This window comes from Ciconia boyciana, chromosome 4, assembly GCF_034638445.1.
Source record: "Ciconia boyciana chromosome 4, ASM3463844v1, whole genome shotgun sequence".
In the NCBI taxonomy this organism is placed as follows: Eukaryota; Metazoa; Chordata; class Aves; order Ciconiiformes; family Ciconiidae; genus Ciconia; species Ciconia boyciana.
Genome location: NC_132937.1, coordinates 66,750,887 through 66,775,450, shown reverse-complemented (window position 1 = coordinate 66,775,450; position 24,564 = coordinate 66,750,887). Strand labels below are relative to the sequence as shown.

Below are 24,564 nucleotides of genomic sequence, written 5' to 3'. Positions count from 1 at the left end.
GACAGGAGTAACTTTTCAATCGCTTAGCGCTGTGTGGGTGCAAAAAGGCGTCAATGGTGCAGCGAGGAGGAAGGAGGCAAAGGAGAGAAGCAGGAGTGGTTTTAGCCGCTGTACCCCCCGCCCGCTTATTTTTGTTTTATTGGGGATTTTTCTGAGGAAGCTTGAAGGCTCCCGAGGCTTCTGGGGACAGGGCTCGCCCTTCCGAGGGGGCCCAAGCCCAAGCTCCTGGGGGTCGCCAGGCCCCCCTGCCCCTGTGCGGAGGGAAAGGAGGGTGCGGGCTCGGCCGCGCCGGGGCCGGCGGCGGGGGCTGCCCCCGGCAGAGGGTGCCGCAGCGCAGGGACTGTCCTTGGGCTGTCCGCCCCTCCGCGCCTCTCCCCTCCCCTGTGCCGGGCTTGTCCCGGGTGACGTTGGGATGCTGGGGACGGAGGAGGAGGAGGAGGAGGAGGAGGAGGAGGAGGAGGAGGAGGGGAAAGGAGCGCGGCTTCCTCCGCCCCCAGTCGGGGACAGTCCGTTAGCGGGAGCGCAGGGCCGGGGCGGCGGTGCCGAGGAGAAGTTTGCGGCAGCGCCGAGCCCCCGCGGCAGCGGCAGCGGCAGCGGCACCCCGCTCCGCCCGCGGGCGCTGCTACCCCGCGGGCGCTCTGCCGCGGCGGTCGGCCGGGCAGCAATGGTCCCGGCGGCGGCGGGGCGGCGGGGGGCGGCGGGTCGCCTCCTGGCCCTGCTGGCGGCCGCCTCGCTCCTCCGCCTCCGCGCGGCAGGTAAGGAGCGGGACCCCCGGCTGGCGGGGGTATGCGGCCGCTTTTCGGGACGGGGCGTGCGGGAGAGGGGAGGCAGGGGGAGCCGCGCGTCTTTCTAGGGGAGCGGCGCCTGTCCGCTCGGGACCGGCGGAGCCGCCCGCATCCCCGGCTGGTGGTTGGTGTTGGGTACTTTTTCTTTTTCTTTCTTTCTTTCTTTCTTTCTTTCTTTCTTTCTTTCTTTCTTTCTTTCTTTCTTTCTTTCTTTCTTTCTTTCTTTCTTTCTTTCTTTCTGTCTTTCTTTCTGTCTTTCTTTCTTTCTTTCTGTCTTTCTTTCTTTCTTTCTTCTTCCCTCCTTCATTTCTTTCTTTTTTTTTTCGGTTCTGCTTGGCAAAATGGAAACCTGATGTTGCGGTTCTTTACGAGGGGGCGGGGGTTGGCGGGAGGCAGCGGTTCCTGCGCCGCGGAAGGCTGGCTACAACTTTTTCGCCGAGCGCATCCCGGCGTCCCGGCCCGGCGCTGTCGGCGGGCGCTCCGTGCCTCCCTCGGCCGGTTCAGCGCACCGAGGCTGGTTGGTGGCGACTGGGGGGAGGGGGAAAGAAGGAGAAAACAAAGGAAAAGTTGGGGGTTTTGTCGTTGCCGAGGGTGGATAGCAATGAGTGGAGTGGAGTGGAGCCTCCTCCTTCACTCCGCCCGCCCTCCAGCCCTCCCCTCGGAGTGGTTATAATAATGTGTTATTATTTGGGCCGTTGAGTGTTGCCAGAATCTCAGCGGGAACCAGGAGGAAGGGGGGGATTAAGGTTGAGTGGGCGAGGGGGCAGCCGCCGCGCTTGCAGCTGATGGAGGCTCGGCGGGGTCTCTTTCTGCGTGCATGTGAGCTTTAGAGGGTCCCATTTCCTCTGTGTACCTGGCCGACCCTCGGGGGCTGAGGAGGTCAGCCTTTGGACTCAGGAAACACTAGGACTCGGTTCAGCGAGCTCCGCGATTGTTTTTAAGGCTGAATAAACTGCCCTTATTAACAGCTGACCTTGCGCCGTGGCAGCGGCAGTGCGGCTGCTGAACAGTTGCCAGTTTGTCCGGCATCTCCGAGGCGAGCGCCGTGATTTATAGGGACCTTAGGGAGCGTGTGGGGTTGGAGACCCGCGATGGTGTAAGAGTTACAGTTCCTGTAAAAGAAGCCGCATAAACTTCTCCCCCCCCCCCCGCCCCCCCCCGCACGCCTAAGATGTGTGGTGCTTTCAGAGCAGAAAAGGGGAGGTTTAACGTTTTCGTTTTCCCTGGGATGTGAAATGCACCGGGGAGGTAGGAGCTGCCGGATTCAGCTCTTTGATCTTTCGTGGAACCATTCTGTGGAAAATTGCCCTCTCCCCCTCTGCAGCAGATAAACCTTGCTCACAAACTCCTTCCCGGGGCGCTTTGCCCAGGCACTGAAGGGGGAGATGACAGGCGGCACCATTTCCATGCCGGGTTTGTGACCCTTCCCGTGCTGTCCCCGCCGGGCAGCGCGGGAGCTCGGCGGGCGAGCAGCGCCTTCCCCCTGCCTTTACCTTAATGGCACCGAAATGCAGGAGGAGACCGATGATGTCTTTAAGGAAAAACAGTGATGCTGCAGATTAGAGGGTACTTGTTAATCAATTGCACGTTTGAAAGGGCTTTTCTTCCCTTTGTTGCTTTCGCTAATCATTTACCTCTCCCCGGGAGGTGACAGATGCCTATATTTCCTGTTATTGAGCTCCGGGGTCCCGGGTCTTGCCATTTGTTGCGTTACCGCGAAGGGAGAGGGTCAGCAGAAAGCTAGAGGTCTGGGGCTTTTCCGGGGGGGGGGAGCGGGAGGCGAGCGTGTTACAGCTCGCGGATTTGGGGTCGGTTCCCGTCGCGTTTATTTTTCCTAGTGCCTTTATTGCTCCCTTTGAAGGGGGCCCGCTGACAAATTGCGCGGCCTGCCCCGCCGCCCTGCCCCTGCTGCGGGGTCCCGGGCTCCGGGGATCGGCCGGGCCGGGGGGGGAGGCTGGGGGCTGCGCCTCCTCCCGGGGCCGCGGGGAGGACGGCAGTCGTCCTCTGCGGGATGTAAAAGGAGATGCCGGGCTTTCTGTCCCGTCCCCACTGCTTTCCCCCAGCAGCTGAATCTGGTTTTTTTGGACGCAGCGGGGGGGAGGCGTGCAGGGTGCCCGGGGAGCTGCTTCTCTCCCTTCCCTTGCCGCCCTTCCCTGGCCCGCCCGCAGCCCGTGAACACCCACGCTTGTGCATCTGCCACCGCCACCCTTTCTGCTCCCGCCCAGAGGGGGCTTCCCGGGGGAGTGCGGGCTCCTGGGCACCGCGCCGGGAGCGGGGCAGAATGGGCCAAAAAAGCGCTGGGGCGGCTGGGGGTGCGAGCGTGGCAGCGCATCTCCGTCGTCTTTTGTGGGCGTCGGTACCGCTCTCTCCGCCGGCACATGTCGTCGGAGGCATTGCAAGTTCCGTGAGAACGTTTCAGCCTGCTCGGAGGCAGCATAAAATCACGAACGACCACTAAAACCGGGTTTGGGGATTCTTTTTTTTTTTTTTTTATTGCTACCCTGTAAACGGGCTTGCGATAATCGTCTCAACCACCTGTGGGAAGCGTGGATTCGCTGTACTTCGATAGGCATGAAGTCTGAGACTCCATTTTCTTGACTGAACGTGCAGCACAGTGGTTGAGAGCCCATAATCACAGCAATAAATACTTGTGTACTTCTATTGTTAAGCGGTATTCGTCTGTTTAATTAGATTTGCTTAATGGTAAATAGAGTCTTTGTTAATCTACCTTTCATTTAAACGTTTATTTATGAAAACGTTATTTCAGCCTTTTCAGTGTTCACTTTACAATGACCAAGTGAGAGGCAATAGAAACTAGGATGGATGGTCGTTTCTTGAAACTGGTGATGCACAACGTACTCGCCTTACAAACTTTTGCCTCCTTACCATTAAATAGGAAAGGACGCTTGATCAACCTGAAGTTAATACCCGCATGACTTGCGAAGTATGCAGGACATCGTCTTTAAAAAAAAAAAAAAATTGGTCCCAACAGAATGTCTGGGAATGAAAACATGATGGTAACTGTGCTATGGTTTTGCAAGCCCTGAAGTTTGTAAACTTCTACCTAATTTTATAAAGAAAAAAACCCTAATTTCTTCGAGTACAATGTTAGTGGAGAAATTAATACAAGTACAGATTACTTCTGAACGCCTTTGCCTAACTACAAAAAGTTGTGAAATGCTTGAATCTTTAAAGTTGCATGAGATTTAGCTCCTTCCTGACTTTAATAAATGAGATTAAGCTCTGGAAATTGTACATAGGTCACCTGGTAAAAGTCGATACAGCTTTGAGTACAAGAAATCTTCACATAGCTTTTAATAAATTACATTGACTACATTAACTATTTTTAGGTCGAACCTTAATCAAACCTTTCCTAGCGTTAATTAATTCGTTAAATAGTTTAGTGGTGAAGTTTATCCTTGGGTCAAGGGTTGCCACTGAATGTTTTTTTCCCCTTGAGTGTCTTGATTATGTTAAGCATTTGCAATGGAATTGCAGTTTTCTCCTTAATCTCTTTTCTGCTGTAAACAGCATAGAAATGCAAGATGCAGGAAGAAAAGGACCGGTTGACAGACGAGGCAAATTAATCCTGTTTAGTGAGCTTCCAGTTGTTTGCAGGAAAGCTGATCTTTTTTTGTAAACTCCCTGCACTTTGTGTAAGGTGTGAATAGCTTTCAGAACTGTCATTGGCATGGAAATATGTTTGACCACTAATTAGAAAACTGACAGTCTTAGCCCACTGGCCAATGAGAATGAAATGTAAAAGGAAAGAATGTTAATAAATACTGAGTTTTGTTTGGTAACTATGAGAATCTTCTATATAGAAGACTTGCAGTGTCCTCTTCATGGCTTATCTTCAGAGTCTTAAATTCACATTTTATATTCAATAAAAATGTCGGCTAGAACCAGTCAGCATCTGAAGTTTTTAATCATACTTTTGACTGAGAGAATTTATTTTAAAAGAGCTTCTTTGTATTATTTTGAACATTGCAGGCAAAGAAAAAATGTTAAGCAAACTTCCTTTGTTTTTTATACATAAATCTTTATATAGATGTTCTGTGTTGCACCGTGCGGTTGCTCAGAGGGAAGAAATGCTACTTACAGTATTCCATCTAATTTATAGCATCTGTCACTGTGTTCTGTGTGCAAAGGATGGCTTGCTATTTGTTTATTCATTGTGAGGCTGTTGCTTTGTAAAGGAAGTTGTCATTAGGCTCAGCATGTCTGGAAAGTATGCAAGTCCTCAAGTCTTCTAATCCAGTGACTACAAAGTAGTTAAAGCTTCAAAGAAAAGGAACGACAGGATTTTGCTGCACTGAAAGAAGATGCATTGTTTGTTAATCCTGCTTTTAATTGTTACTCATGCTGCAGACTGCTGTAGCACTGCTAGTAACCATTCGGGACAAACAACAATTTAATTTAAATGATTGTCTTTCCTCTTGGTTTTGTCTAAATGTGTAAGGAGTTTGGAGTGAAATGTCCCTTACCAGCTTTTGGCATTTACTTTTTCCAAGCCTTTGCCATGCACCAATATTCGTTTGCAAACATCCTGCTAGATAGTTTTTCTGATGTTCTCCACAGACTTGACTCATGACCAACCTTTTTGTCCTTACATCTGTTTGTCCTCCTCAGCTAGTTTGGGAAAGGATTCCACTTTCTTTTCCAAGTGATGCTGGCTGGTGATCTTTTTTGAAACTAAAAATGGCTGTATGTGACTTTTCTGGTGGCAGTAAAAGATGCTTTTCAAAAAGTCAGGGTGATCCCTTAGCTATAGAGTATGACTTTGTCTTTTAACTGGCAGTGGACAGAAGCTTTCATTTAAGAACACAAACAAATCTGCATTGTAATTTCAGTGAAAACAAGAAATCAGTAGAAATGCATTTCAGTAATGGTGCACTGTTATTGTGATGGGCATAAGTAGATGTATTTCACCTACTTTAGGCTTAGCTAGCTGACAGGGTGGTTAGCAGTGGTCTTGAGCAGTTGGCAAAGCCTGTTGAAGAAGCAGTGTGGGTATCCTAGAGACAGTTCCATGCTTCTGAGCTGGTTTAAAATTAGCTTGTGTGTGCCTGCATGAGCTGTTGTGCACATGTATTGTACCGATAGTGTGCACTGCTTCATGAAACAAAGGGGCTATACTGCTGTCTGCTGATTGAATTAGTCTTCATTTATATTGATGCTTCCTGGTTTTGCTGTATAAACTGTCTCAATGCATGCCTATCTGTGATGGTGAAGAAGTGTGGTATACAATAGCTGATGAAAGAGGAAGAATATCACGATACTACTGATTCAGTAGAACGTATTTGAAGAATGAACATGGCCTTATGTACCTGTTTCCTCTGAGTCCAGAGCAGAGACAACTGACATCCCCTAAAGGTTGTGTGGTTGCATTGGTGCAGTTTCATGGGCACCTGAAGCTCTTTGTTTATTTAGTTAAATCAGTAAGCTGACTCTGCTGGAAAGTAATCACAGAGAAAAAGGATTTTGCAGGAGTGAAAGACTATGGTGGGCAGAGGTGAACAGAGAATTAGCACGACGGAAAGAGATAAGACCTTTTCTTTTTCCACGATATTGATTTTGCTGGAGCAACAGGAAGATGTTTTGTGAGGGTATTGCTTGCAGGAACAGCAAAGTGAAGTCAGTGGGGAACTGTTCCAGACCCCAGTTTGGCCAGTGCTAGTGTTAAAGTGTGAGCACTTCAATCAGGAAATTAGACTGGGTCCCCACAGGTATTTTGTCATTGAGCTCTCCATCAATTTCACATGGGAGACATGCATCTAAGTACCTTTTAGATTTGATACTTACACTTCAGGTGATGTGAACTTGTAAAGAGAAACAACAAACACGTTTGATATCCTTTATTGAAAGAAAAATCCCCGTGTGTATTGTCATGTTTATGAAACCTCTACTGAACTTAGATTTCTGTCTTTGAATTGCTCTGTTTGGACACTTCCTTTTATATGAGCAGCATAAACATTTAATTCTGTAACTCCAGGTTATTGCCCCTTGTCCTCATCAACACTGCCCTAGGCCATTCATTTAACAGTTCATCTGGTAAGTATTATTTCAAGATGAAGTGGCTTCTATAAATGATTTTCCTTGCTTTTGGTAGTTTAATGACTTAACATTATTTTTTCCATGGAATTGTGTATGTGAGTAGAATGACATGACTGGTTGTATAAAGAGAGGATAAATTCTGTTAAGACTTCTCTTAAAATTGTGAAGTCTTACTTTCAAAACAACATACACAACTGTCTAGTTGAATCATAAATCAAACTACCAAAGGACTAATTCCTTACCAAAGTAATAATGCAGTCACATATTCAATTATGGAGTAGACAGAGGGCAGATAACATACAGCAAAAGACAGGAAGAATTTTATCCCTGTTTCTTTAGGAAAAAAAAGTATAAAGACTATGGTTGCAAATAATAAGCTTGATTTCTACTAGTCAGAAACATGCTGCTCTTCTATATCATATGAACTGTAAAGAAAAATAAGTTAATCATATGTAAGTGTAAAAGAGGAATCACAGAACTCTACCCAATGCAAACTAATGAGACTGGCAGGCGCCTGCACAAGTGGAGGAGCTTTCTTTCCTCCCTGTCTACAACAGATTAGATAGATCTCATACCTTGAACTTGGATGTGAAGGAGACACAAAAGATTTTTTTTTTTTGAGAACAAAGTTCAGGGGCAGAGATAACCAGCACAGAAAAATCTTAGGAGCAGGTTAAGTCAGAGCACAGCTCGGGCATTTGAGCTGCGTTTCACAGCAAAATCTTAAAATTAGTCCTTACGTACATTTCTGTTTGTAAGACATTAATCTTTCACTTCTAAGGCCCTTAACAGGATGTAACTGTTGTACTTTTTTTCTTGGACATGGCCAGGCATCATCCATATCTAAAAGTACTGTTAAAAGAAGTTACCTCCTTCCCCCTCCCCAGCTCTTCATAATTTCCTTCCTGTGGGATGTTACCACCTTCCAACTTTCCTGTCAGAGTAGTGGGTGGACATTCAGCAACCTGTTTCAGGCAACATCAGCAAAATCCTGCAGTTCACTTGGTCTAAGCTAACTCAGTTGATTTTGAGTTTGATGAATCAGAGGTCTCTCACATGAGCAGCTCTGCCAATAGTCCAGAGGAGGCTCTAACTTCTGCAGTGTTGTTACCAAGCTGGGATTTAGCAGGGAGGTCGCCTATTTCACTAGCTCGCTTAGAGCTGGTAGCCTTTGGCAAGACAGTTTTGCTGAGCAGGTGGGAGGAGGATGGGAATAGTAGCAGTAGTAGCATCTTCCAACAGCAGAATTAATGAATCTCTGTGTCGCTCACAGTGTCGGTCTCTGTCACACACTTTCCTAGTTTCTTCCTTCATGCTTCGTAGAAGCTTCCCATAAATACCTGCAAAACTAATCGTTATCCTTCCTTGTTGTGGTGTCGCTAGAAATCCCTCATTTAAAGTTTGGGCTAATTGTGTGCTATCATGCTGGTCACTGTTGTCTGTTTCTCTGTATACTCTGTCTTAAATTTGTCTCATATTGCAAGCTGTTTAATACAGTTTAATACGTCATTGACTAACCCTGTTCAATGTCTGGATTTCCAGTAAGGTACAGGTATATAAAGAAATAATAATCTGTTAGTGGTAGCGTAAGTCCATGTGAGAGCGCTACGATAAAACTAGTTGTCTGTGGGATCACCAGTGCTGGCAGAAGGGGCTGCACACTGAGGGACAGGAGGTCTGAGTCACAGCAGTGCCACTTTAGATCAGATAAAGGTGTTGTGGGACCTCAGTGATTTGTTCTTTTGGATGTAGAACAAATGAAGGTCTGATACTAGAAGAATAAGACATCTCTGAAAGGAAGAAGCCAAGAAGGATAGTTCTAGAAATGATCATCAGATTTGTCTGGATTTGCAGGAGAAACTACTCTTATGAGTGTATCAAAAGTTTTGCTGAATAGAGCAAGATCTGAAATGAGAAAAAGGAGGGGGGGAAAAAAAGAATGGGATTTCTTGACAGCCCAGGTTTATAACAGCTGAGTTACTTTAAAATAGGTTCTGTGAGTCTCTTGTATGAACCAATAATAAACAAAACTGCTTGAAAGCTTAAGAGACTCCAACATTGTATAAAATTTGCGGCATACTTGATCATAGTAAAGTTTTAGCAAGAAGTTATACAAAGTAAAGCATAAAGATAATGCCAAGATTTCATAGTATTTAAAATGAGAGAGTGCATATTCTGGGAGATAAGGTAACAAATGGTTTTACTGTAGTTGTTTCTAGTTTAGAAAAGTGACATGGCAGAATTGTGTTACAGAAAAAAACCCAAGAATACTAGAGCTAATAACGTGGCAGTGATGTTTCTGTATATAGGAAACTTTGTCTTCTTAAAAAAACCCAAAAGCTTAAAAAGGCAAATGAAGGCTATGCGAACAGATTTTAGGTAGATAACCCAAATATAATATCTTATACTCTTTTATTTCAGGCAGTAGCAATTCTGTTCTGATTCTAAAGGTGTGTTGGTTTTCACATTTTGCTGATATATTAGAGAAGCATTTTTCTTTACAAAAAGTTGCGTTGAGGTGTGCTTACCCTGAGGTGTAATTGTCAGGTAATGCAAAACTACCCAAACTGTCTATCAGAGAGCTGACTAGACAAAAACTAACCCTGCAAAATCCAACCCAGTGCTGGCTAGGCTGCTTGAATTGGCTTACCTCCTGTTCCCAGGAGCACCAGCTCTGGCATGGGCAAGAGGCAGGGTGGGTGGCTGGAGGGGGAGCACATGGCAGCCCTAGCACAGAGTAGCTTAAATTGCCATGGAACTATGCTCTCGGAGATAGAAAATGTGATATGCAGAAACATTAACATAATTGTGTGGGCTAGAAATTTTGGAAACACTTTCACAATATCGTCATAACTGATGGCTGTCTAAGATTTAGATTCTGCAGAGCCGAGCCGAACCTGTGCAGTTTAAATAAGAAAAATCTCACCTGCCTCGAAAGCCTAGTCTGCAAACAAGTGTTTAACTAGTTGTCAGGTAGTTATTCTCACCACAAATACTCTTTGTCATGTCTCTTTGTGTTTAAGCATTTGAATCTCCAGCAGTTGTTGCTTAAGCTGAATTTTAGGATTCCACTGAGTTTTGTATTGCATTGTACTAGGTAAGAATGAACAATCTTTTGAAATTAAATGTGTTAATAAAACAAGGGAGATTTTTTTGGTACAATAAACAATGAAATGGACAAAAGGAGAGTTTTGCAAAGGTTCTGAAGATCTATCAAAGCTTTCAGTGTGCTATTTGAATATTTGAATATTCTAAGTTGAAAATAACAAGGATCGTGTAGCATTTAGCCATAATTACTCTTTTAAATCTTACAACTTTCTGTTGAGAAATACAAATCATGCTTCTTTAGAACAGACATGAAACATTTTTTTCATAAAGTTGAAAAGAAGAAAAGGGGAGGAGTCTATGACAGAGAAACCAGAGAATTATGTTCATATAAGAAATTCCTTTACTGGGGAATGGGAAATAAAAATCGTTTGTGGTACCCTAGGAACTCAATAGCTGAAGGGTGAGCTTAAACATTAAAAATTATTTTAAAAATTGTAGTTATAGTGGTGGTTAATGATGACTCCTTTCATGATAGACCAGAATCCCTTGCAAAGGGGAAAGTGGTATTCTGTAGATAAAATTACAAGCTTGAACAGGATCTGAACCAAACCTACATGAGGAAAATATATCTGCTGTTGTTTTAATTTTAAAAATAACTATGCTTCCTAGCTCTGCCTGGAAGCAATTTAATGCAACAAATTGGTTTTTTTTTCAAAGTATTTCCAGCCAGACCAGAAGCAGTAGTTAATAAATATCTTGAGAGGGTGAGTCTGTTCTTTATGCTTGGTTTTGCAAACTCAGTGAATTTGGATATTAATATCTGAAATTGTAGATAGTGATTCAACCTGTTTTTCTAAAGCTGGTCTCACATTTATCTTGTTCTCTCTGCGTCGAGGTAGAAATAGGATTCAGAAATCTGTTCCCTAACAGAGGTAACAGAGAATCTGTTACAAAGTTCATGATACTGTGGTTTTCAAAGCAAAAAGAAAAAAAGAAAAACACATTTCTTTCAAGTTTTATGTCTAGAGAGCTTTTGGATAATGTTGCTCTTGAGAAAAATATGCATATTTTTGTCAATGTGTTATTTAAGAACATATCAAGTGTAGCAAATGCTTTGAAGAGGATGGTGCCAGTCAAAGACAAGAGCATGTAGAGTTAGGAAGGGCAGATTTCAGAAGTTATCCTGGCTTGTAATCCAAAGGCAAAATTTAAAGCTAGGAGCAGTTTTGAGTCTGGAACTTGGGGAAGATGTGTTTACACAGGAAAGGACTGCAAAAAGCAAAGGTGTCGATTTACAGCGCATTTTCAAAATTACAAAAAATGCAAAATGTTACCTCGCATTTACTGAACACTTACTGTGCCCGCAAAGGTAGTTATTAGAAAGTACTAGTTCAGTGTGAAACCACAGAGTAAACTAGATGTAGTAACTTATTTCTGCACGCAAGTCTTTAGCAATCAGTGAAATACTTGAAATGTCATCTTTGTGCTGGCCATTGGCATGTGATTTATCATTTCTAGAAATAAACAGAGAAAAATAAAACCTCAGTACTGTTAGGCTCCGTATAAATTCTTCAAGTGTCTTTACGTCTGTTATATTTTCTGGGAAGCTCAAGGTCTTCTGTAACCACAGTATGATTGGGGAAAAAAAGGATTGAAAAGGACCTTGAGAGGTCAGATTATCTGTTCTTCAAGGCAGAATCACCTGTAGCTGGCATAACCTATTCTCAAGAAGTGACGGGAACAGAGGTTCAGTGACTTCCACAGGCAAGCACGCAGGCTTAGGGCTTACTTATGCTTGGTTGTAATTTAAGTGCATTACTTCCTCTTACAGTTTATTCCTCTGCCCCTTGTAGTTGTGCTCTATTTTTTTTGTGACTTCTGAAACAGCTCCTCAAACTTTGAAGCAAACACTTTTCAAAAATTGTTTCCTTGTGGACATCTCTCCATGGACACCCCTTTCCCCCTCCTGTTTTCTCAGCCTTTTCTCTTACATCATGTTTTCTGAATCTCATGGTCGTGCTCATTCCTTTCCACTGGACTTGCTCCAGAACATCTTTCTTGAAGTGTGCTAACCAAAACTGGCATATTCCAGCTCAGGCTGCACCAGCACCAGCTAAAGGAAGAGGATTATTTCCTATATTTACCAGATGATGCTGTTTTTATTTCCCAGAGTGATGTCTGACTGTTTTGTGGCAGGATGGCATTGCTCAAGTTCTGATCTCCTCCAGATCTTTGACGCAGAATTGTTGCCAAGTCCCCATTTGGTACCAGTGCAATGGTTTAAGCACAAAACCTTCTGCCTGTCTTCACTCAATTGTGCATCTTTTTTCCCATCCGCTCCATACCATTTTTTGCTGACATTTTATTTCATTTGCCAAGATCAGAGTATTGGCAACACCTAACACCTTGGGTTTGCCTGTGGAGTTCAGTAAGGGAGGTATCCATAGCACTGAAACTTGTGAAACTCCATCGTATCAGTTAACCACTTAGAGTTAACTCTCATTATGGTTTCCCAATGAGTTGGCATTTGCCTCTATATAATTATTTCATATTTCACCTATGAGAATGTCACGTGGGTCAGTTCTCCCCCAAGCTAATTATCACCTTCATATCTCTCTTGCGCCTCAGCTTCATGCTATCATTCAGTGCAGGATAGGAGCTGTCATACTACGGTTCTTGGGAGCTAAACTTCCCTCAGCAGAAGCTCTTGTGACATGTCTAAGGCTCTGCTTCTGTGGTTTCTTCTTAAATAACTTGCCTTTCTGTAACTTAACTTTCTGTAACTCTGGTAAGGTATGTTGTCATACTGTACCAGAGAATGAGATTCATCAATTTGAAAGGCAGCGTTCAGGCTTTACTATTTTCAAAGATTCAGTTATTTTTTTTTCTGAGTTTAGACAAAGTTCATAGAAAACTTTTTGCAAACGATAGTTTCTCTTTCTCTCTTAACATCATGTCTGCATCAATTTAATGGATTAAAATAGTATCCTTTAATCTCATACTGGTTAATATTTTCCTGCTTCTTTTGCTCTTTAAAATCCCATATTGTGTGAGTAGTTGCATGTTGCAAGACCAAGGCAATTAACTAAAACTACCGTACATTTGGGAGCATATGATATAATTTCAATTTTAACCATTAATATTTATCTGAAATAAGTTACGGGCTTAGAATTATAGAAATAATGTCAGAAGAAATATAAGCCCTTGTCATTGTCTCTGCAGGGTTGTCCTCAGTTCCTGTAACTCCCATCATCCTGCCCTCTTCCTTCATTTTACTTTTCTGTTCCTAAGATTTTATTTTTTTCCTTACAGCACATTTTGTTCTGACACTTGTTTTTTTTCTTTTCTTTCTTTTTCCCTTTTTTTTTTTTAATTTCTGACTAATTCTTTGCCCATTACCTAGCACTTTCAATCTTAGGAATTCACAAATATGCTGTGGTTGCCTACCAATGGTAGGAAGTATTTCAAAGTGATCTACAATGGCTGTTCCTAGCTGTCTGGAAAAAAAATGCCTGAAAAGCAGGTAGGAAAAATACCTCCAAACAAATGGTTTTCTGTGACTAGCTGAGCCATTAGCGTGCTCCTTCGTAACTGATGTTGCCTAAGAAACTGCTGGTATCGGCATCTGTACTTTTTTGCATGGGATGGAAGAGTAAAGCCAGGAAAGGGTGAGATTGGGAGCACAGCTCCAACGAGGTGGGAGCAGGCTCGGGTGGGTTGGCTTGTCTGAGCAGAGGAACTGGACTGTGATCCAGTTTATTAAGAAAATAAATGTCTGTGGGGTGTTGAAATGGGGTTAGGGTTGTGAGAATGTGTGATAGCAAGTATAGGGGAGGCTAACGTGCTCGTTAGCACAGACTGGCAGGGAATTAGAAACTTCTGCTGCTGCCAACATGGCTGGTGGTACAGGTACTGAACACAGCACCGTGCTGTGCTTGGGAAAGCCCTGCCTTATGCTGTGGTCTCTTATTTCTTCTTCAGGAGGTACAATGTAAGCAATGGCCATATCTTTCACCATGGGTTGTACAGCAAGTTTTACTTAAGAAAAAGAAGGGAGGCGAAGTTGCGTCTGCTGCCATGGTTGGATATTTCAAATACCTTGCCTAATTTGAAACACTCACAGTGGATAGAGACATGAAGGAAGTCATTGCCAATTTTACCATCTACAGGTCCTGTCACTTTGAGAGCCATAATAGTGTAGAAACAACAGTAGACTCTGCTTATTTAGGAAAAATACACATGCTTTTTTTCTTCAAGTGAAAACTGTAGTTATGAAATACTGAAAATGATGACCTCCTTTATCTTTGCGCATGTCTGAGGTATGCAACTCCTTTGTGGGGTTTATCTGTTTTTTTCTCTGTGCTGTTTTTCCTATTGTGTTTGGTTTTTTTTCTTTCCTCCCCCTTTTTTTTTTCCTCCTTTGAACTGATGAAATGACTCTCTCTGGTAATTCTGAGTCAGTTAGGTCAGTCCTGGGCTTTTCTGTGCAGAGACTGCCAAGTTTTTCTAAAATATGTGGTGATTTAGGGATTTTGATAAATGTCCAAAAGGGACCAAGCCTTGAGACCTCCAAATGTCTTTATTTTAAAACCATAATTTGGAAAAGATCCTTCCTGAGTCCCAAGAGAAAAAAGCCAATACTTTAATTTATACTATTAGTCACCATTCTCTCCACCATCAGGGTTCCCCTCCCTTCTGAAAAGGCTACAGTTTGTTTTGCTGCTTTAACAAAAATGAGTTTAGTTGATTTAATGTTCTGTTTCGTGATGAAGTGTCTTACCTAGGTCATAGTTTAGCTGCTAACAAGATATTTATGAAGTGGTAAGAATTCTCTGCTCTGTGGTGAATTTAGTCTCTAGAGTGGGGCAAAATGCTATTTAACTAGCAAATAAAGTAGTTCAGCTTCAAATTATATGTTGAAGTTAAATGCAACGATTTTAATCTTTTAGTAACCCTCTAAATAAGTAGAGTATCTGGAACTGCTCAAAACTTACGTAATTTGACCTCTACTAGAGGAAAAGCATTTCAGATAGATTAATATTGCAAGTAGCTATCTAAGGGAGGAACATTTTGGATTTAGAAACCAAGTTAAATTCATACTTTTATTCTATGTGCAAACTGTAAAATATAGCTGAAGACTACGAACCTTTTCCTGAGCTCATTTTTTCAGTACTCAAGACTCATTTGACTGACTTACCAAATACTGTGTTAAATCCTCGTAAGTATTTGAAGCTGGCATTTGTGACATTAGCTTGGGAGTGTGTTGTCTGTCATGTAACAACAGTGTTATCAGCAGACATTTCCCTCATTTTTGCATAGTTTTTATTGGTGTTTAACATGATTACAGCTGTAGGAGTTAAGACCCAAGCAGTAGAAGCCTTCGTATTCTAGGTGTCCCCCAAACATGCAATGCAAATAGTTATTTTTAAAGGAATTCTGTATGAACCACTGCTCCACCATCACAAGTTTTGAAAACAGCATTGTTTGGGATTTCAGTTGCATCTATGTACCAGTAGTGGTTTGTCTCTCTCTCTCTCGCATGTACTAACGAATTTGTATGTAAACCCTTTCTCTCCTCGATTGTGTATCAGAAGACTTCATCAGGCATGATTTGTGATGTATTGAATTTTGTGATAAATAATAGACTAGCACTTACATGATAAGTAAGTAATTAGTGAACTATGTCACTAATTCATTGGCCATGTTTAATTAGCTCTAGAGTGCCAGCTCAGCTTTGCAGAAATGATTTTTACTGGATTCTCAGAGGCTTCATTTTACCTGAACTTCAGTTACCTGAACATCCATTTCTATGAAGTCCCTGTTTCTGTCTTGGCCTAGGCAGGCAGACCTTTGTGTAGTGCAGAATAGTTGCTTTGGTCTCCATTCTTATTTTATATTTTCACTTATATCATTATAGCTCTGACTGAAAAGAAATCTTCAGGAAGATTTGTTTTCCTGACTCTAATGTCTGTTTTTGCATTAATATGGTTTCTAGTTCACTGTACAGTTTCATTGATCTGGCAAACAATATGAGTGAACCCTACCCATCTAAAGTCAAGCTTGCATGTATCTCCACGAGGCTGGACAGTGAAGGGGGTGTGTGAACCATGAGTTGTTCAGAACTAAGACCCTACAAAACTATTTTTGTAAAAATCTGTAGACTGTTCTGCCATTTCCCCCCCAGCAGCCATCTGCTGAGATGAACTTAAAAAGACCTGGTTTCATAAACACATTTTGCATTTTATTTTGCTTGTAAACCAGTTATATAGTTAACACTTTCCTAAATGTCTCTCTCATAATTACTGCCACAAATAATAAATAAATAAATAAATAAATAAATAAATAAAACAGTTGTGCCAGTGGCTTGCAAAGTTCATGCACGTATACAGATTGTATGACACATTAGAGGCCTCTGTCTGTGTAGGAGTCTAGCAATTAATAAAGCAGTGCTGTGTAAGACTGGAATAGGTGGGGACAGACATTCACCTGTCTCATCGAATGGCATTCTGAATCACATGAGGAGCAGTGCTGTTCTGGAGGCAGTCTGTCTTGTATAAGACAGATAGTGAAATTTTATTAATTAACTTAGCATTTATACCTCTTCGATGAAGGTAATAATGAGGTTTTAACTTTGTGAGAAACCAGATTCTCTCAGTGAACATCCAATATTTTTTTTCACCTCAATAGAAGATGTATTAAAAAAAAAAGTCAGACCTACATGATTATAGTATAATTGTATAAAATTGGAACTGAAAGGCATTTCACTTGCCAGATACGAATTTCTGTGTTACTTCTGCAACCATTAGTGTTCAACATCTAAAACAGAGCAGGACCTTGCAATTCACTGACACAGTTGTAGGTGTTAGTGGTACCTTGTTTTGTAGAGTCACTAACACCTCCTGAAACTCCTGTTGCAAAGTGAAAGAATTTTGTAAATGCTAATTAATTTTCAAATTCCATGAGAAAGTGAGATGGTCTTATTTATCTTATAAATGAGGAAACTGTGGCAGAAGGAAGGTATGTGGAGTGTGCTGAGAGCAGAGATATTTTTGTGTGAGCAAGAGTTTCTGTATGGCGTGTCCATGAACATGTGGCACCAAGCATGATTGTGCATCTACATAATATGATGTTTAATGGAGAACTTGGTAAAATTCTAAGAAGAAAACATAACAGATCAAAATGCTAAAATAAAAACCCTATATCAGAAATTCCTATTGTTGATTTGGATTCAAGTAGAAGTAAAGCAACTAGCTTGCTTACATTTTTATCCAAGGAAATAGGACATTTGAGCTCTTCTTACTGCATTTAAATATCTTGTCATAAATGTACCCTACTGCATTTAAGTAGCTTTGGCCTACTGCCATTGTTTATTCTTAATGATTACTGGTTAAAAAAAGAGGACAGACAACACAGCATAAATGGCAAAACCTTACAGCATTTCTAGAGCAGTGTCATGAACAAGTTAATACCAACCAGAATTGTAAGAGACATATAAAAGTCTGTTTGCAGGTTAAAACAGAAAGCATAGAAGAGAAACAGGCATGTCATAACTGGAAGGAAACTTAACAATTGTTCTAAAATGGCTGAGTCTAAGATCTTCTCTTGTTAAAAAGGATTTATTAGAAAATAGGAAAATGTACAGTTGGAGAATAATTTAATCATGGAACCATTGTAACTTACAGTTGTAGAGAAATGTTTGGAGAAAATGAGTATTTTTCAAATCGATGTATCTCGTGATTAGAAAGTTCCTGAGATAGTTACTTGAAATAACTTGGGGAACAGGAAAAAGCAAATTTGGCAAGGCAATTTTTTTTAAAAGGCAATTCCAGCTTCCATCCTCACAAAGATGAAGTCAAAGTACTTGATCTACTTGATTCCCATTGGTAATTATTTCTGTATGCCATCATTCACTCAGTAAATAGCAAGCTTTTAAGGTCTTTCTGTGGAGGACAGACTTTCAGGCTTGGGAAGAAGTTGAAAGTTTTATGGGCATAGGAGCAGGGATTTGTTCTGAAAGAGGAGACTGAGTGGTGGAGAGCTTTGTGGGGACCAGAAGGCTAAAATGTCTTCCAGACACTCATCCTGCTGTCGAAAGGAAGCAGCACCTGCACCAGGAGTTTAGAGAAGTAGCTCTCATAGATGTGTAGGGTGGCTGTGAAGATATTCGCTTGCCTTGAAGAAAGACCTTGCTCACAGTAAGTGCGTGTAATTTTTTTTTAATTTACAGGAGAAAGTGCATACCAAGAAACATGCACATCTTTAAAGGAAGTGGCAGGACAGTTCCTTTTCTCCAAGTGGGATTTTGCACACTGCTGACTACTGAAGGAGTGCCATACACTACCAGGGCATCTTGTCTGCAGTTCTTTTTTTCCTCTCATCCTTTATTCTGTTTATATGACTGCGGAATGTAGAGGCTGATGCTGGGTACAGGATAATACTACAAAAAGTGTAATGCCTGTTTTCAGCTGTTGTAAGTTGGCATGATTCTATTACAGTCAATGAAGTCACACTGAGGATGTTAATAAACATTCAAACAAAGATTAAATTTAGGGGCTTTTAAACTTGACAGATGATGTTTCTAGTTCCTGAAGATGTTTTAGATTAGAAAGTCTGTGTTCAAGCCAACTGGCCTCCCCTTGAAGCAATATAGATGTTGTAAATAACAACATTCCTCTGGCCACAGATCAAGATACAGGAACTGATTTAATCTTGGACTTTTGTGTGTGTCGTGGTTTAACCCCAGACGGCAACTAAGCCCCACACAGCTGCTTGCTCACTCCCCTCCAGGTGGGATGGAGGAGAGAATTGGAAGAGTAAAAGTAAGAAAACTCTGGGTCGAGATAAAGACAGTTTAATAGGTAAAGTAAAAGCTGCACACACAAGCAAAGCAAAACAAGGCATTCATTCAGTCATTCCCATGGGCAGGCAGGTGTTCAGCCATCTCCAGGAGAGCAGGGCTCCATCACACTTAATGGTTACTTGGGAAGACAAACGCCATTATTCCTAATGTCCCCCCCTTCCTTCTTCTTCCCCAGCTTTATATGCTCCGCATGATGCCATATGATATGGAATATCCCTTTGGTCAGTTGCGGTCAGCTGTCCCAGCCGTGTCCTCTCCCAGCTTCTTGTGCAGCCCCAGCCCACTCGCTGGTGGGGTGGGGTGAGAAGCAGAAAAGGCCTTGACTCTGTGTAAGCACTGCTCAGCAATAATGGAAACCTCCCTGTATTGTCACCACTGTTTCCAGCACAAATCCAAAACATATCCCCATACTAGCTACTGTGAAGAAAATTAACTCTATCCCAGCCAAAACCAGCACAGTATGTCTTTGCAATTGCTTCTTACTGGATTTCAAAATACCTGGTTTTTGGCTATTAACATTTAGTTAAGGGATGCCTGAGTGCTATTATTTGGATTACTTGATTACAGTTTATAACCATTCATTATTTGCTTTGGTTTTTTCCTAAGTGTAAATGAGAAAGGTGGGGTATTTTAGTCTGCTAACAGCATAGAGATTCTTTTTGACGCTAAAAGCAAATTGGTTAAAATGAAAGATAATTTAAAAATTCATCTTTGTGCCCTAATTCATGCTATCCTGGTAGATATGCTAATGAATGTGTAGATTTGCACATGAATACAATGAAGTGCAGGCTGCTCTGAAGTTTGATAGCTTTCATTTGCCTAAATGGCTATTTTTCTGGCATAGTTTAGTAGTGTATTGTCCTCTACCTCTTGCTCTCAGGTTCACTCATCAGTTTGAGGCTTGTGGAGACGGAATTTAAAGCTAGATCTTGGTTTTGCTTTTTATCTTACTGGAGCAATTATCACAGGAAGTTTCTGTCTTGAGTCTGCTTTAATTTACAGCAGTTTGCTTATGTTCAGGTTTATCTCTGTATTTTACTGAGGGAATTATTTCTGAGAGCACTGGAGCACTCAAATGCGGAGCCTGGCCAACAGCCACATGTGGGGTGGTTCTTGATGGGCTAGATTTACCGTGGTGGCCAACCTGAAGGGGCAGATGATCAGTTGCGAGGTGAACTGATGACCAAATCTAATAGTGAAAGGAATGACAAAAAGTTAAAACAACAGAGCATTAGTTAGGCTAGACACTGAACAGACAAATATGAAGTGGAAATATGTGCAATCTGGGATAATTAGGATTGGAAGGGACCTCAGTTCCTCATAGGATCCAGGCCCGACTCAGAACAGGGCTAACAATATTAAATATTAAATATTCTTTTGAGCTTTATTTCAGAGATACCCTTTCCTAGACACCCTTTCTTACCAAGTACCCATCCACAGTTATGACTGACAGCAGAAATAACACGTGATTTCTGGAGGCTTAAAGAAAACCTGAATTCTAAGACAGTCTCTTAACCTTGCCTTTTTCCCCAGCTTCTTGGATTGTTAGAAGAAAATAACTGAAATACTGAAAATATACATGGTTTCTCACCTGTCTTTTGTTTTTAGGGCCCTGGGATCTTACAGCTTTCCTCTCAGCCTTGGAGATCTTCCTCTATGACTACTCTGCCTTTAAAGTTAAACACCCAAAGAAAAAACAGATTTCACTAAAGCATTATTTGTTTCTTTCGGCAGTTCTGCTTTACACTGTCTTTAATCTTTCCTTTTTTCTGACCTTTAAAGAATCCTAATTTTGAATTCAAAAAAGTATGAGTCAAACTTCTGCCTGTAATGCTTGATTTAATGTGGACTGACTTGACAGCCTGAGGTTGCCATCAACACTTCAGTTTCTCTCTATGCATAATAGCAACGATACTCTGAGTCAGTGGGGAGTTGAGCATCCTCATTGTTTAATGCTTTGAAGATGAGGTTATATAGCTGTAATTACTGATAATACCTGACCTAAGCCCTTTCCCTTTAACAGCTTTTTCTGAAATGTAGTTAAAGTATTCAATGCAAATAAAAGAAATCACAAAAGGATACGTTGCCTGTTAAGGTGTTGTCTAGCCTCAAGAACTCTTCTGTTTAAACCACTGTTCCTCCTGATTGCCCTAGACCTGCAGGAGCTGCCATTGTATTTGCCTAATATAATTTAGGCGAGTGTCCTCCTAGCCCATCTGTTTCTTTGAAAGGCTGACAAATTCAATAATGGTTTTAGGTGTATTACTCTAGTCCTCAACCTTTCATAAGAGCTTTTTTTCTCCCCTTTTTCTGTTATCAGTGGACAGTGTTTAAAGTTGTGCAGTTCAGAGTGTAAGAATAAAAGGGAAAAACTAGTTCTTTGCATTCCAGTAAATATGAGCTGTTGTAATTCATGTTGCATTTTGCAAATTTGGGGAATATTTACGCCTGCATGCTGTGCAGTTTGGCCAGAATTTTCTAACTTTGTTGTTTAAAATGGCTTATTAAATTTAAGTGACTCCATTTTCAGAATTGCAGACTATCTTCAGCTTTCATTGGAAAAAATATGTTCTTTCAAAATTTTAAAGTATTTTTAATGACTTTTTATCTCATCATGACACATCATGTACAAGAATATTTTTGGTAGAGGAGTCTATTCTGCATAGAAGTCAGCATTCATATTCTCCCATCAGAAGATGGCTCAGTTCCAATATACTGTTGTAACTGTGGCAAGCATATAAATTAAACACTAAATAAATTATCTTTTTTTTTTCCTGGTATGTTTACAGTGTCACTCTTTTGATATTGTTTTTGCAGCTAGATTTAGGCCCAGGATTTTAGCCCTGAATATTCAGACTCACTTGGAAATCTGTCTTGCTGATTCTTGGCCAGTTAAGAGTTCCAAGTGGATGCAATTTAATAACCCTTGTGCTGTTTTGATTTGCCTCCCACACCATCTGGTCTACGTCTCTCTCCTGCTCTTTTTTTCTTTCTTAAAGGGTAGTATTTTTTCAATAACTTAAACTTTCAAGCATGTCATCTGAAAATGTAGCTTGCTCTGAAATTTCCCTGTGCAATGTGTCTTTTGAGAAAGAAGGCTTTCTGTATACAGAGGAAAAAGAACATGAACAGGAACCTGTGGACAGGTTGGAATGGCAGGAATGTAGCGCACAGTAAAGATGTCTGTTTCTTCACACTGAAATATTATTTAAGCACAATTCAAAAGTAAAATTATTTTATGGCTCTGAGGTCTCCTGGATGGCTCTCTGTGTTTCTCTGCTGGCCTCCACAACGCATTCAATTACTGGAGAGTGGCAAGAGATGTTTTAGAAATCCAAAATTGCTCAACCTTTGCTGAGATGGAAATTAAGTGCTGCGATGAAGCTTGTGGTCTATTAACTGGCCTTATTTATGCTTGATTTAGTGATGATAACCTAGACTGATGCTGCTTGAGTTTAGCTCTGTTTTGTCATGACGCTTGGAAAATACTGGGTGAAAAGTTTGGTCATGTTGTGTGAAGGCGCAAATTCTTGACAACGTTTTAAATCTTGGAGGATTGTTTGCCTGCATAACCTGGATACTTGTCCTTTAGTCTTTCTGTATGTTTTAAATACTTTGCTTTAGCTGGTGTTCAGGTTATTTCTGATTTATGCCTTTTTTTTGTCTGGACTGATGTGTGTGTTATGTCAACCAGAATGGTTGAAGAGGAAGGTTGTGAGATGATTTTCCTCTGCCCCATGCTGTGGGTGTTGCCCAGGAGTAGCTGCTGGAGAAGCAGCAGGAGAATGGCACCTACTGTGGTAGTAGGTGGTCCCGTACTGACAACAGCAAGCTGCCATGCGAAGAGAGAAAGGAGAGCTGAAGGTGTCCATCCCAGTTTTGGCTGTGTTTGGCTTGCTGTCCTCACAGCAATTCCTCGACACCTTCAGGCCAAATCGTACCCTTCCTCGAAAAGGTGATGGTGGCGTCTGGCTCCTGTGTGGTGCGGGGTGTGGGTGGCATGCACAGCCCTGCGGCTGACCATGCCTGCTCTGTCCATGCCTGTACGGGCAGGTAATTCCCCTGGTGGGGCCAGTCAGCCGTGGTGGGTCCAGGTGGTCTGTGAGGCACTGCACTGACTTCTGCTGCTTCAAGGACTGCACCAACCTGTTGGCCTGGTTGTCCTAGCAGATGTCTTCTGGGCACCCCCTTACCTCATCTTCAGGTCCGTGTTTCAACACCATGACACAAACTCTTATTTTGTGCTTGCAAGCCTTGCTCCTCTCCTCTCCTCTCCTCTCCTCTCCTCTCCTCTCCTCTCCTCTCCTCTCCTCTCCTCTCCTCTCGGAGGAGGAGCTGGCTGTTTTCCCCACCCCCTTGTCAGATATGGTGATATTCATGAGCTAAATTCTCAAGCACGGCTTAATATTTTCTTCCCTGATAACAATTCTTGGTGCTGTACATGTTGCAGGTTTAGATAGGAAGGTGTATTTCCTTGCCCCACTGCTGTTCCTGTGGTGACAGATAGGTGATCTTAAGGCAGAAAGTCAATGTATACGTACAGTCTCCATTTTGCCTAGCAGAGTTGGTCAGTCTGTTGACATTTTGATGTAGTCCCATCTACTTTTGCCCCCTCCCCTTCCTCCAGCAGCCTGGTTTCCCTCATCAAAAGCCAACTCTTAAGCTGGCCAGACTAGTGCTCCTGTTTCCTGAATCAGCTTGTGCAAGATAAATGCTTGGCTTCCAGTTGCACTTCAGTGAAGTTATTTATCCCAAAACACAGATCTATAGATGCCAAAAACTACACCTGAGCATATGCCATTCCTGTAAATGTCACTGGGACTTAGTACAAATTATTTTGCCATTTGAATAAGTAAGTATTTTATTTTACTTTTTGTCTAAGTCGTGAGTTTTTGGCACGTTAGTAATATTAAAAAGAATTAGCCATGCATGCTTTCACATAAATCTATCCTGTAATTTTCTGAATGCTGTTTTAAGTGCAGTCTCTAGTAGCTACCATATTTTCATCCAGAAGCAAAAAAACCCCTACATAGCTAATGGAATTTTTAAAATGCTATTTGTACTACACATTATTTCCTACCATTTTCTGCTGTACTGAGGGTGATAATTTCAGCTTGGTTGGGAAAAAATTCCTAGTAAATCTTTCCAAAAAGAGGTTTTCAAGTTGATTTGTCCTGATAGATTTCTACAACCAGTCCTTCTTTAAGAATAGGAGTGGGTTGTTTTTGTTTATTTTGTTTCATTTTGAAAAGTGAGTTAGGATCTTGGTCTTTTTTATCTTTTTTTCTTCTGATTTTTTCTTCTGATTTTTATACTTCTGCTTTTCAGAACAATGGTTCGATTGACTTTTATTCCATATATATGACCTTGGTAGAGAATCTAAGAGATTCTTTTCCCCTAGTTATATTAGTGTTTTGTTTCTCTCAAGTGTCTAGTAAATGTTTAACTTGAAGTATACTGGCACAGTGTGCCTTCATAAAATGGCATTTCAGGAGAATCTCTGTTCCAAAAGGTTTTACAGCCTCACCTTAAGTTAAATTTGACATCTCAGTTTCCGTAAGTAAAAATGGGCCATAGCCTAGTTAAGGTTATCTGAATTTTCAGCAGTGCCAATTACTTTGATGCCTTTTTCTTTTGCATTGATGTCTTCGATGATGACCTGTTGTACGTTGCAGACAGATGCACTTCAGGGCGTGCCTGCTCATTCTGCTTTCCCGATGTACATCCCAGGGTGTTTTGATTCCATGTCAGGGCGAGACTGGGTATGCACTGGTCCTATGTACTTTGTTTCCTTTTGGAAGGATTCTTAGGCTC

At 41.8% G+C, this 24,564-nt stretch overlaps 1 protein-coding gene across 1 annotated transcript in view; it reads left to right on the top strand.

Annotated features, from left to right (window-relative positions):
• Window positions 1-497: 497 nt before the first annotated feature.
• ROR2 (receptor tyrosine kinase like orphan receptor 2) overlaps window positions 498-24,564 on the top strand; it is a 159,059-nt gene continuing 134,992 nt past the window's right edge. Inside the window, exon 1 of the mRNA XM_072859667.1 lies at window positions 498-755. Within this exon, the coding sequence (XP_072715768.1) occupies window positions 665-755 (91 nt within the window). The 5' untranslated portion in view covers window positions 498-664. The remainder of the gene's footprint in view (window positions 756-24,564) is intronic.